Source organism: Setaria viridis, chromosome 7, assembly GCF_005286985.2.
Source record: "Setaria viridis chromosome 7, Setaria_viridis_v4.0, whole genome shotgun sequence".
Classification (NCBI taxonomy): domain Eukaryota; kingdom Viridiplantae; phylum Streptophyta; class Magnoliopsida; order Poales; family Poaceae; genus Setaria; species Setaria viridis.
The window spans coordinates 25,536,584-25,548,730 of record NC_048269.2 but is presented as its reverse complement, the minus strand read 5'-3'; the positions used below and the strand labels follow the sequence as shown (position 1 = coordinate 25,548,730).

The 12,147-nt window shown below is 52.7% G+C and overlaps 2 protein-coding genes across 2 annotated transcripts; one reads left to right on the top strand and one right to left on the bottom strand.

Moving 5' to 3' along the window:
* Positions 1-380: 380 nt before the first annotated feature.
* On the bottom strand, positions 381-3,390 carry LOC117864218 (GTP-binding protein YPTM2). The gene is made up of 8 exons (XM_034748244.2): positions 3,213-3,390; positions 2,123-2,195; positions 1,750-1,797; positions 1,623-1,670; positions 1,289-1,360; positions 1,046-1,201; positions 711-814; positions 381-630 (listed from the first exon to the last, which is right to left on the bottom strand). The coding sequence occupies exons 1-8, from the start codon at positions 3,224-3,226 to the stop codon at positions 534-536; spliced, it is 612 nt and encodes a 203-aa protein (XP_034604135.1). The 5' UTR covers positions 3,227-3,390; the 3' UTR covers positions 381-533.
* A 5,628-nt stretch (positions 3,391-9,018) lies between these two features.
* Positions 9,019-10,849, top strand: LOC117865573 (uncharacterized). The gene is made up of 2 exons (XM_034749797.2): positions 9,019-10,046; positions 10,165-10,849. Exons 1-2 carry the CDS (start codon positions 9,570-9,572, stop codon positions 10,798-10,800), a joined length of 1,113 nt encoding a protein of 370 aa, XP_034605688.1. The 5' UTR covers positions 9,019-9,569; the 3' UTR covers positions 10,801-10,849.
* Positions 10,850-12,147: the final 1,298 nt, after the last annotated feature.

The window sequence follows — 12,147 nt, the reverse complement described above, 5'->3', positions numbered from 1 at the left end:
CTTTCTTTTTGAAATGAATGTGAGCTCGTTTGACATAAAACGTTATATGCTCAATCTGGGTTATACACTGACTGGTTAAGCTCGCACCTTTCCGCACGAAATAGCAGAATTTCGGAGCCACACGTTTAAATGGACTCAGGTGTCGGTGTGCCCAGTGCATACAACCTCAGCCAATTTAAGTTTTCTTTAATTAGCAGAGTTGTTAAGGAAATGCAAGCCACAAAGGCTTGCACGACTCGCATGATAGCACAACAAAGACGGCAGAACAAAAGGTTGCAATACACGTTATCAGGTAACATTTTGCTGGCACAACTGATCTTTTAGTTTGGCATGTGGGTGAGTGGGTGCCAGCAAGGGCAATTTAGATGTGGAAACAAGAATGGGCACCGAACTGCTCGGTCAACATAATTGATCATTTGAATTATATGAAAAATGCTATTTAGGCAATTAACAGAGAAATAATACAAACGCATCGCAAGCAAACAGTAGTGACAGTGCATCAAAGTTTACATGAACTGAAAGAAATTAATAATCTAAGAAGAGCAGCAGGACGTCTTCTGGTTAACGGGCTGGCCACGAATCTGCACTGTCGGCGGCCTGGCATTAGCTGCCGCAGGTTGGCTAGCCATCCTGAGACGAGAAAGGCCAAGGTTATGATCTGAAGAGGACAGGGTTATTCGATAATGCTCTTTTGAGTTGTGATTAAGTACCTGGTCTTAATGGATGCAGCCATAGCCATGAAAGCCTGCTCCACATTAGTAGCATTCTTCGCACTGGTCTCCATGAACGGGATGCCCATCTCATCAGCAAGAGCCTAACAGACGTGCAAAGACAACATGAGCAAGCAAAGATCGAGCCTATGTCCTTAGCAAAGCATAAGCTAACCAGACCTCATCACAAATTCCATTTCTGTTACAATTCAGATTGGACATTTGTTCACTAGTTAACCTAACCAAACCTCATCACAAATTCCATTTCTGTTACCACTCTTGATTCACAAGATACTTTCCCTTCATTCTGATGAATAGTTTATTCCAGAACTCACCTTGCCTGCTTCATATGACACAACTTTGTTCGCCGTCAAGTCACACTTGTTCCCAACAAGGAGTTTGTTTACATTGTCGCTTGCATAGCGATCAATTTCATTCAGCCACTGCTTTACATTGTTAAAGCTTTCTTGGTCTGTGACATCATACACAATCTGCATGTCCAACAAAAAAATGCAAAGTTACATAATTAGGATTGTTGTGGGACATTGAAGAATATATTAGCTGTGTGAGCAGCTTACGATAATGCCATGGGCTCCTCGGTAGTAGCTGCTCGTAATTGTCCTAAAACGTTCTTGCCCAGCAGTATCCCACTGTAATGATTGAACAAAAGTTATTAAAAAAAGGCCGGCAAAGTCATGACTCTAAGGAGATAATTAGCTCTAGATTTTGAATCCACAGTAGGAACTACTTGTATCCACAGAAGGCAATCTATAGTCAGGAGGAACTGGTAGTACATGTTTACAGATGGAAGTGGCCACAGTTTTCTTTTTAAAGAAAACAGACTTATGTTTGCTAGTTCTCGGTGATTTGGAACGATAAAACAGTGATAGAAGTTAACATGTTAAGACTTACAATCTGAAGCTTGATGGTCTTCCCATCCTGCTCAACTGTGCGGATTTTCTGCAAAGGAATCATGAAATTACTACTTTGCAATGCATGAACTTTACATAAAGAGTAAATGAAAGAAAAACAAACTCACAAAGTCGACTCCAATTGTGCTGATATAACTGTCCAGGTATGAGTCATCCTATGATAAATGAGGCCACATGTCAGGGAAAAAAAACACACGACACACTTATGGAGGAAAGCAGTGCAGAAACATGCAAGCATGATGCCATGATATGCCTTCATTATTAGACTCAAGTCTTTCACCAAACAGTTTTGAGTTAAGCCACTAGTAAATATTTGCTTGCAGTCTGAACTGAAGTGGCATATTATACTTCTAATCTTTCACCAAAAATTACGTTTACATGTATCACGCACTGACAGTGTGATGAACAAGAAAATTGATAAATTTTATGCCACAGCATGCATAACTTCACAACAACACGAAGGACATTACAACCCCATACCGCGAATCTCAGGAGGAGGCATGACTTGCCAACACCAGAATCACCAATAAGAAGAAGCTTGAAGAGGTAGTCGCTGAAAATCAACAGAACAATGGTTAATATTGTAGTAGTTCGTACAACAATGACAGCGAATGGAATAACTTAGCGGTATCTTGTATGAAGCTCATCAGTTCACAGTTCAACTCACTTTCCCACACAAAAGGCCAAAACAAAATTAGTAACATGTAACACTAAACAAACCAATGAAGAGTGCTCTATATGCGGCCAAATCCGAATTTTTGTATCCTTCCAGTTTCGCACCAAAACTCAAAGAACTGCACAATTACCTCCAATTAGTGCAAACAAATCATGGCATACTAATTTTTTGTCCACTAGTTTTAACAACCACTAGCATAGATTTCTTTCGGCAAGCAGACATGGGCTGAATCCAGTGAATGGGCTACAGCTACACATTTAAACTAATTGTTCCTCAAAGTTATAACTGTCAAGAAAAGCGGGGATTGCATATTATCTTAAATTGAGCTAGAACCGTACTCAGTTACTCACGAGGCAAATGTGTGATTTAATACATTGTTGACAAAATGCAGAGACAGTTGCATGTACCGAAGTACGATCTTGCCCGTAAGGTGTAGACATACTCAACGAGCGCCCTTTTTAGATACCGTCCAATGAAGACTCAATTCTCACCTATCACAACCCATTTTCCTATAATTTTTCAGTGAGCGGCAACAATGAAGAGAGAGAAAAAAACGAAGATCTACACCAGGGACGAATCCTGCTTCCTGCCTCGTAATGGTGGGGGTGCAACACGCGCCATGATCATTCCAGCACACTAATTCACTTATTAATCGCAGACTCCAACAGAACAACCCCAGATGCAGCCATCAGATCCAGATCCAAAAACCCGGTGAACGGCCAACCTCCGCGAGCCCGATCGCATCCTCGCAACAACTCAGTACACATCTCTACACAATCGCAAACACACGACGCCCTCCACCACCAAACGATCGCGACACAAGCACGCACAGAAACCTCGAAACAAAAAACACCCGGATCAGAGACGGTCGGAGGGAGGATTCGTGGGACTTACTACTCGGGATTCATATCGGATCGAGCCCGCGGGTCGAACCGCCGTCCGGCCTGGCCTGCCTCCCGCTTCGCGCCTTCTCCTCCGGCGGTTGCGACGAGCGGATCGGGCGGAGGTGTCGATCGCGGGGGCCGGGGGGCAGCAGAGGCGACGGGATTGGAAACGGGGAAATTTTGAGGTGGGCGGAACGGCGAGTCATATAGGTGAGGGCGGGGTAAATTACGGGACTGCCCATGTACACGTGTTGTGCAGTACCACCCGGCCTTGTGTCGTGTTCGTGTTTGCTTCGGTGTCAGGCCGCTGATGACAAGGACAACAGGAGCTTCGGCAATCGGCGGTGGTGGATGACTGGGATCGTGTATTAACCTCCGTGGTTCGCGGGAAATCACATGTTATTGAAGTCAAACGGCGTAGCTTGTGTGTTATGGTTATGGTGTTGGTGTAATGGTGTCAATGTCCCGGATTTTTAGGGGCAGTCCCAATGGGAGAAACCAACATAGTTTCCATAGTCTAGGATATTGTATCAAGAAATCATCCTTCACAATGCAACTTTTTTATCTAGAGTCTAAATAAAAATCCAACCAATCATTCTCCCTTCTAGTACCAGATCCTCTGTGCATCATGTAAAGGAGCTCGAGTGATGGGTAGCAGCGGTGCAAGCGCAAAGGATCCTGCAGTAATTAAGAAGAAACTACTTGGGTCTCCCCAATGCTGAATCACTGGTTTCTTGGCTCATTGGTGCGCGTGAGGACTTGGTTTCCTCTCTAAGAAATGGTTTCTCTCTCTCTTCATAATAAATCTACTGCCACATCAGCAAATTGCTTAGTTGGCATGATAATTAAGAGGGGTAGAAACTATCATCAATGTTCCATTGGGACTGCCCTTAGAAGATTACTTGCGGTCCTTTGTTTGAACTGTAGCTTCCTTTTTATGGTTTGTTGAGTTAATTCACCCTCTGGGGATTAGAATTGGTTTTCCTCTTCTTATATCCAGAACCAGTCTCATTTTCACCTTTCACAGAGAAGCTGAAACTCTGAACACCAGAATGAGCACTTGCATAATACCGCACACTGCTTCTAGTTGTTGGAGCAAACTGTGTTGAACTTTGTGGGGATTATAATCCCGGTTACCATTCGGATGGGCTGGTCGCCTTCCAGAGGGGGTACCACGGCCAAGCACTCGGGATAGGTGTGTGGATCAAGATGAAGGATCGGCATCAAGAGATATAGTTACAAATATGAATGTTTAAATATGTAAAGAGATAACGTGTACCAAACCGACAGCAGAAGACGAGGATTAGACGAAAACTTTTGTCGAGTCCGTTGACAGCTCCGAGAGCCATTCGCCCCCCTCCCCTCGGGTTTCGTCTACGCTGTCGCAGCACCGACCCCACCAGTCTTTTACGATGAGCGAACCGTCAAGGGAGAAATGGAGCAAGAACATATCCTTCTTCTTTTCATCCTTAAGGGCTTGAATGCGGATTTTAAGGACCCTTCTGACACCCAACACCTTCCCAAACTTCAACACTTTGATGAACAAGGCCATTCTGACTGAGAGAGCCAAGGCAGAGGACTCGACAAAAGTTTTCATCTAATCCTCGTCTTCTGCTGCCGGTTCCAAGTCCGTTGCGGACTGCGTTCGGGAGCGTCCTTTTGACGGCTGGTCCGGATCCGTAGTGCAATCTGTCTCTACACCCTCCTCCAAGATTGGAAATAGGTAGCCACCGACGGGCAGGTGGTTATTGATAACAGCCACGATCTGCTGCTTGTCCTCGTTCGAATGGTCATCAAACGAGTCGAAGAAGTACGATCTCGCCATCGCCTTCCTCGTTGCCTCCCAAAAGGTGGTGGCGTCGTTCCTCAACCCATAAGGGATACGAATCTGAGGAGTTGAACCAGTCGACGCTCCTCCGAGAGTAGATTCACAGAGGGTTATGCACTCAGCTAGTTGGGATGCGATCCGCAGATTGCCAACAGAGAGGGCCACAGGGGCCTGTCCGTTCCCGCTGTCAGATACAACATATCGTCGACAAGACTCGTGGGTTCCTAGTCCGGAATGGCCTCCCGAAGATTATTCGGTTGGCCTGGATCTGGTCGTTAACGAGATTGGATTTGTTAGACAGACCCGAGTTTCCTGGGATCGAGGCCATGGCCCAATCGAAGGCCTCGATCTTCTCAATCAGGAGACTGGGATGATGCAAGGCACCTCCCTGATAAGAAGCTCGCCCTCAAGAAGGACCAAGTGGTTGACCGCACGATCGCCGATGGCGGAGGCAGCATGATATCCCTATAAGGGAATTGCCTCTCCCATCGTGGCGAAAACGATGTAGCTCATCGGGATCTTGACGGCATGCATCAAGCTCGCCAACTGATATAGCGAACCCCTACTTGACGCGCCAACTGTCGGGGAATAGACTGCCAGTCCTCCACGGGGTAGACCAAGGTGGTAGATTGTGTGGAGGGGGTCGCCGTACCTAGAGCTACATGGATGAACACAAAGACATAGGGGACTTTTTCAGATTCTGACCACCAGATTGGTGTAATACCATATGTCCTGTCACTAGTAGAGAACTGACCTTCTATCCAGTTGCTTTTGTCCCGGTTGACTTTGGACACGGAACTAAAGTGTCTTTACTCCTGGGTAAAAAATGAGCCACCGGATATGCCAGGGGTTTTGAAGAAATTTGCCGAGCACTCCTTGAAGGTCGATGAGAAGGCCAAGCTGATCCAGCAAAAGCTTCGTCATTTCACGCAGGACCGCAAGGAGGCGATTAGGGTAAAGATTACAAAACTGTTAGCAGCCGGTTTTATCAAAGAAGTGTATCACCCCAATTGGTTAGCTAATCCAGTTCTTGTAAAGAATAAGAATAAGGAATGGAGAATGTGCGTTGATTATACTGATCTCAACAAACACTACCCTAAAGTTGTACCGTCTATTTTTATTTTTCATCGGATAATGAATAAAGCTCATCAGGTTTGGCAGTCAATAATCTTGACCCCAATGTCACCCCAACTTATCTTTACAAGATCCAAACTTGGGGGCTACGCTTTCGATTTTCTCCTCGCTGTTTATTGTCTATACCGACACTAAAACTCATAAAGTACTAAGGTAGAACACCCCTTAAATCGAGGGACCTAGCTATTTTTGTGACACCAAGGTACTATGCGTGCATGAGAGTACACCCTCTGTGCTAGAAAACTGAGGCTAACGGGACTATGGGTCCCCGTAACATGTTAACTACCAGGGAAACTAAAGTTAAAGGGAACGGCGGAGTAAAGCATATTTACAAACTTTTGTTTCTCTCGGACATCCCACCGAGGCAAAAGGACATAATGTTCACATCTAAACCCTACATTGTTTCTGGCTAATGGTTTGCAGGAGCTTCATCGTCGTCCTCTGGAACTACGTCATTGGCAAGCATGACGGCAACTGGCTCCACTTCCTTCAGCAGCTCGTCAACCCGTTTTGAGGTGGTCCCAAGGGCGTATCCATCGGCGAGAGGCTCCAGGGCAGTCCGAGGGAAGAGCGACTTCAGCTCCGCCAGCACGTGATCGGTGCTTGCAATGCTGCTCATCTGAAGATAGGCGTGGAAACACTCGGGAGCGACCCGTAGACGGTCCAGCATGCTAGGTGGCGGGCGGATCAGCGGCCTGAGCGGTTCGGAGGTAGATTGTTGCGTGGGGAGCGGGTCAAGGATCTCCATGAGCGGTAGAGCTGCTGCTTCAAGGTTATCTGCACTCTCCTGCTTCCACCTGCGGCACGCCTCTAGATCTACAAATTGCGCGTGGATGACCCCATGACATTCTGTAAACCATCATTCACATGGCAATCAAGTTACAACAACAAACAAAACTAGTCGGACTGCGAGATTCTTACCTTCCAGGTCCTTCTTGGCCTTGGCCTCATTCTTCCGAGCTTGCTCGACCTCGCCGCCAATGTCCCGCACCTTCCGCTGGAGCTCCTCCAACTCTGAGGTGCCCTCGCTTGCTCCTCCTCATGGGCTACAAGGTGACGGAGCATCAGAAAATGCGGAAGCACACCAACAAGATAAGCTAGTCGGCAACATACCTTTAAGGCTACCGCGAAGAGTCTCAGCTTCTTGACAGAGCGTCGATGACTCGACCTTCACCTTGGCCGGTTGCTCCTCAAGGTGCCTTAGTCGGGCCCTGAGTTGTTGGTTGTCCTCATAAGATGGTAGCATTTCCTCCAACATCTCGAACTTGCTCTTGCCGTGTGCAATGATACTCTGCATCAATACCACTCAGAAGCAAAACGCGAGAAGCAACAAAAAAGTAACAAGGGAAACAAATACCTACCCGGGACAATAAGGAAGCCTCGTGCAACGACCGGAGGAACCGCTCGTTGTCCTCCCGTTCCACCTCGGGGTCCCCACCCGATCCGCAATTTTCGCATCCGGGTCGCCGACGATCTCCCCACCGCCGCCGCTGGGCACTGCGACGGCGGTGTGCTTGAGCGGCTCCCTGACGAAGCCACGCTGGAAGCGCCAGGGCACAAGCACCTTGTACCTCCTCGACCCGGCCGCCCTCGGTGGCACCGCCGCCACCCCCATCTCCATCCGCCGCCGCCTCTGCTCGGACTCTCCAATAGACCCCTCCGAAATCCTCTGCCCCCTGGACGTAGATAAAAAAAATAGAAACTTGTGATGCCTCTATAGATGTCCATGCAGCCTGTGGCCCGCCTACTCGGCACGGAGCTCAACTTTTTGGCTTGGCTCTAGCCCGGCTCGGCACTGAGGGCTTCGAGCTCCTAGTGGCTCGGTCCGGTAGCTCGTGCCGGGCATGGGCCGCCACCCCAGCACGGTGTCAAGGAGCAAGCCCACTAAGGCCCGTATAAATACCAACATAAGAGCATTTTGGCCGACCAACCCTAGACCATCTCACCTCTACCCCGCCACCACCCTTCCTTGCCTGTTTGCCATCTCCCCACCACCTCCCCTCTGACCTCCCCTCCGCTTGCGGCCTGCCCTCCGGCGTGCGGCGCTCCCCTCCGGCCTCCCCACCTTCCCTCCGGTGGGTGACGCTCCCTTCCGACCTCCCCTCCTAGCTCCCGACGCCGCTCCCTCTCTCCTCTCCTCAACCGTCAGCACCGGCGCGCCAATCCCCCTCTCCTCTCCTCCACCGCCGCCAGCGCTGCTTCCCTCCCTCGCAGCCTCCTCCACCGCCGCCAGCACAGCCTCCTTCCCTCGCGGCCTCCTCACCCGGCAGCAGCGTTGCTCCACCGTGCCTGGGCTAGCACGGGTCTCATCGGGCTGCCCGTGCCAGCTGGGCTGGCTCGGCATGAAATGGGCCCGTGGACACGTGCCTGGGCCGTTGTTGCAGCCCGTGGGCGTGCACGGCCTGGCACGGTGGAGGCATAGTGCCAGGCCTGGCCCGGCATGAAGTTGGCCGGGCCTAGTCGGGCCCGTGCCAGGTGGGGCCAAACCGTCCGTTTGGACATCTATAGATGCCTAGGTTCTGGGACGAATCGGACGGAAGGGGAAAAACCAAGCGGGCGAACCGGTAGGCCGGAGGTAGGTCTCCCCGACGCGCACCTGGAGGCGGCAACTACCCAAAAGAAATGGCACGTTTTTTTTTATTTCTGGGCTTGGCCGAAACCACACTAGTCACTAGTACCTGATATGGGCAAGGCAAGGAATTTTAGCTAATCCGGCCCATCCCATTTTGATGACTAGTCCTTTTTCTCAAGCTGAACTCGTCGGATTGCAGCATGTCACTTGTCGCTACCGCTCCTCCTGGCATCTAGCATCCCGATCAGCGCGCGTCACGGTTGAGGACGGACTTACCAGCAACATGCGCCAGTTTCCAGGACCAACTTGACAACTTCCGCCAGTTGGTTGATCGTTGCCAAACAACGCACTTCCGCAGAAAAACCAACTCCTAGCAACAAGCACATAACATATGCGTGACCAACCGCTTGGCAGTAGTAAACCATCAGATTGCCATGAGTAGCTAGCCAAAACCAAGCTATACTTTGTCCAAACAAACCAAACGTCTTAACCTTTGTCATTTCCACCAACTCCGAGTCATACCTAATCATTAATCAACCTGTCATATATAGTACTACATACCTGAATTTTGTAAGATAGTACTAGCATAACCTCCATTATTCTTGCTGAAATTCACCCAAACCTTCTAAGGCCTTGCTTAACAGTGTGATTTCTCAATCGCAATTGCAAAATCAGGCGCAGAGCAACGGGACTTGCATTGGCACGTATAAAACGAGCCCTGCTTCAGAACTCCTAATGCACCATTCAATTCTTGTGAATCCTGTCAGGCCAAGAACTTCTTCCTAGTCTTTCCGCACGGCGAGAGGCAGCAAGGCAGCTAGCGAGCGAGCGAAATGGCGGCAGCGGCGCCCATGCTTGTCCACGTCGAGTCCATCCAAACCGCCGTCCCAGCGGGCGCCGCCGGGTCGGGGCGGTCGCTGCCCATCGCCGTGTCCGGTCCGCCGCTCGCAGCCGCGGAGCTGCAGCGCCGCTTCCGCGCCGTGCTCTACTACCGCGGCGCCGGCGCGGCCGGCGAGCTGGAGGCGGCGGCGAGGGAGCGCGGCGCGTGGGTGAAGGAGTCGCTCAGCGCGGCGCTGGTCGACCACCCGGAGATGGCGGGGCGGCTGCGCCGCCGCGGCGACGACGGGCGCCTGTGGGAGGTGAGGCTCATGGACACCGGCGTGCGGCTGGTCCAGACCTCGGTGGAGGCGACCATGGCGGCGTTCTTGCGGGCGAGCGGCGCCGACCGGGAGAGGAAGGAGGCCGCGCTGGCGCTGTGGACCGACGTGGACGTGCAGGAGCCCTACATCTGCGCACCGTTCTTCATGCAGGTAGTACAGTGGTAGTTGATCGGGGACTTGGGCCCACTGATCGATATCTCTTCGGAGAACGGAGATGTGACAACGGCCGGTCACCCAACTCACAGCAATGTCGTGTTCCCCTTCGCAGCTGACACGATTCCAGGACGGTGGCTACGCCGTCGGCGCCAGCTGCAGCCTGCTCCTCGCCGACCCGCTGTCCCTCGCCGGCTTCCTCAAGTCGTGGGCTCGCAAGCACGCGGAGCTCCAGGCGCAGGGCAAGATCGTCGCCAACCCGGTGATCCAGTACACGCGCTACCTCCAGAGCGCAGGCGGCGCCGCCAGGCGCGTCAAGTCCGTCCCAGTGGACACCGACATCGCCACCGGCACCACGACGACGACCGTGCTCTTCAGGGCAGCCGGCGGCGGCACGTCCGACCACCGTGCCCTCGCGGCGGCCTGCGTCGCCATGGCCATCGAGAGGCTCGGCGCCAAGGCGCTCCCGCGATTCACGGTAATGGCCCGCGACGGCTCGGAGGGGCTGAACGTCAAGACGTGCACGGCGGATGGTGACGAGAAGCCTTGTAATGGGCACGAACATGCGCCACGGGTCTCGCACTGGCGCGATGAGGCCGGTCTCGAGGACCTGACGCTGGAAGGGAACAAGCCCGTGCACGTATCGTACTGCGTCTCGCCGTGCGCCGACGAGGGTCTCGTGGTTGTGATGCCGGCAGGCGGTGCCGAGCTCTTGATCAGTGCAACTGTTCCGAATTACATCTACATGTAATTTTGAAATGCCCTGCGCTACATGTAATTCAAGGTGGAAATTCGATGCAGGTTATAGAATATAATTCCCTTTGAGCATCCAAAATCGATCCTGGTAACACCATTGGGTAGAAACATTGCCCTCGGCAACGGCAGCGGCACACCCCGGAGCTCGGGAATGGGGAGGAGCACGTCGCAGAGAAGGATGCCCCGCCAGAGATCGACCCAGCCCATGGTGACGCTTCACCCTCAATGGTGATCATGGTGCTTGTTGAATGTGTCAAGAGCCGGCAAGCATCCTCATCCCTTGAAATCTTCATCGGGAACGCGCATCCTCGTGCGCCGCTCATGCGGAACGCGCAGTTGGCGGCCAGCATTGAGCGATCGGCGCCTGCATAGTAGTTCGAGGAGAGGATCTCCGTCGAGACGACCAGCGCCCGTGCCGAGGGGCGGCATGGCGCGTAGGAGGCTCGCCGCGAGATCCACCGCGATGAGGCCCGCGCCGCACCCCATCCCGGAGAGGTAGGCGCTCCGCACGTCGCTGCGCATGGCGTACCTTTTGATGATCATGTCCGAGAGCGCCGGCTCCGGTGCGCGCATGCTGCACCAGACGATCACTACGACACTACGTCGACGTCCCCGGGCCTTGCCGCGCGTGACGATGCTGCCGCCTTGCCGAACAGGGCGTCCACGGCTGAGAAGACGACGAGCTCGGCCGCCTCGCGCGCCGCCCGAAGGCTCTTGTCGGGAAGGACGTAGCTGAGGGAGGGGGACACACCGACACAGAGGTCTTCCTTCCCGAGGCCCGACCGTTCCAGCATGCCCGCCGTGAAGGAGACGACAGCAGCAGCGCCATCTTCGTCGTCAAGTGCACCGTGCAGGAGGCGCGCGTGCTCGAGGAACGGCCGATGGGGCGCGGCAGGCGGTCGCGCCGCGGAAGCAGGTGTACTTGACGAGGTACACCGGCCGCCGGCCGGGGGCGGCGCACGAGGTACAGGGTCGCCGCCTGGGCCAGCGCTAAGAACAGGTGCATGGGGCGAGCTCCGGCTTCTAGGAATTGAGTCTGTGTCCTCCTAATTTCTGTCTACCGTCGCCGAGACAGGAGCCCCGTCTGCTCTCGCTCCACCCACCGGATGCTCCCTATCCACGGCTCCACGCAGCCCACGCCTACAAAGAAATCCGCCTCTCCGTCCTGTATGTAGATAGTCCGTCACCGTCTCAGAGCACCGAGCTCCCGAGGCGGCGCCGCCGCCGCACCGGCTGCATCTGCGGAGGAGCTTGGACCGTGAGCGGCACGCACGGGGAGCTGGAGGGAGGGCTAGGAGTAGTCAATTGATTCTCGACGGAGACTCGCGCGGGACGCACGGCG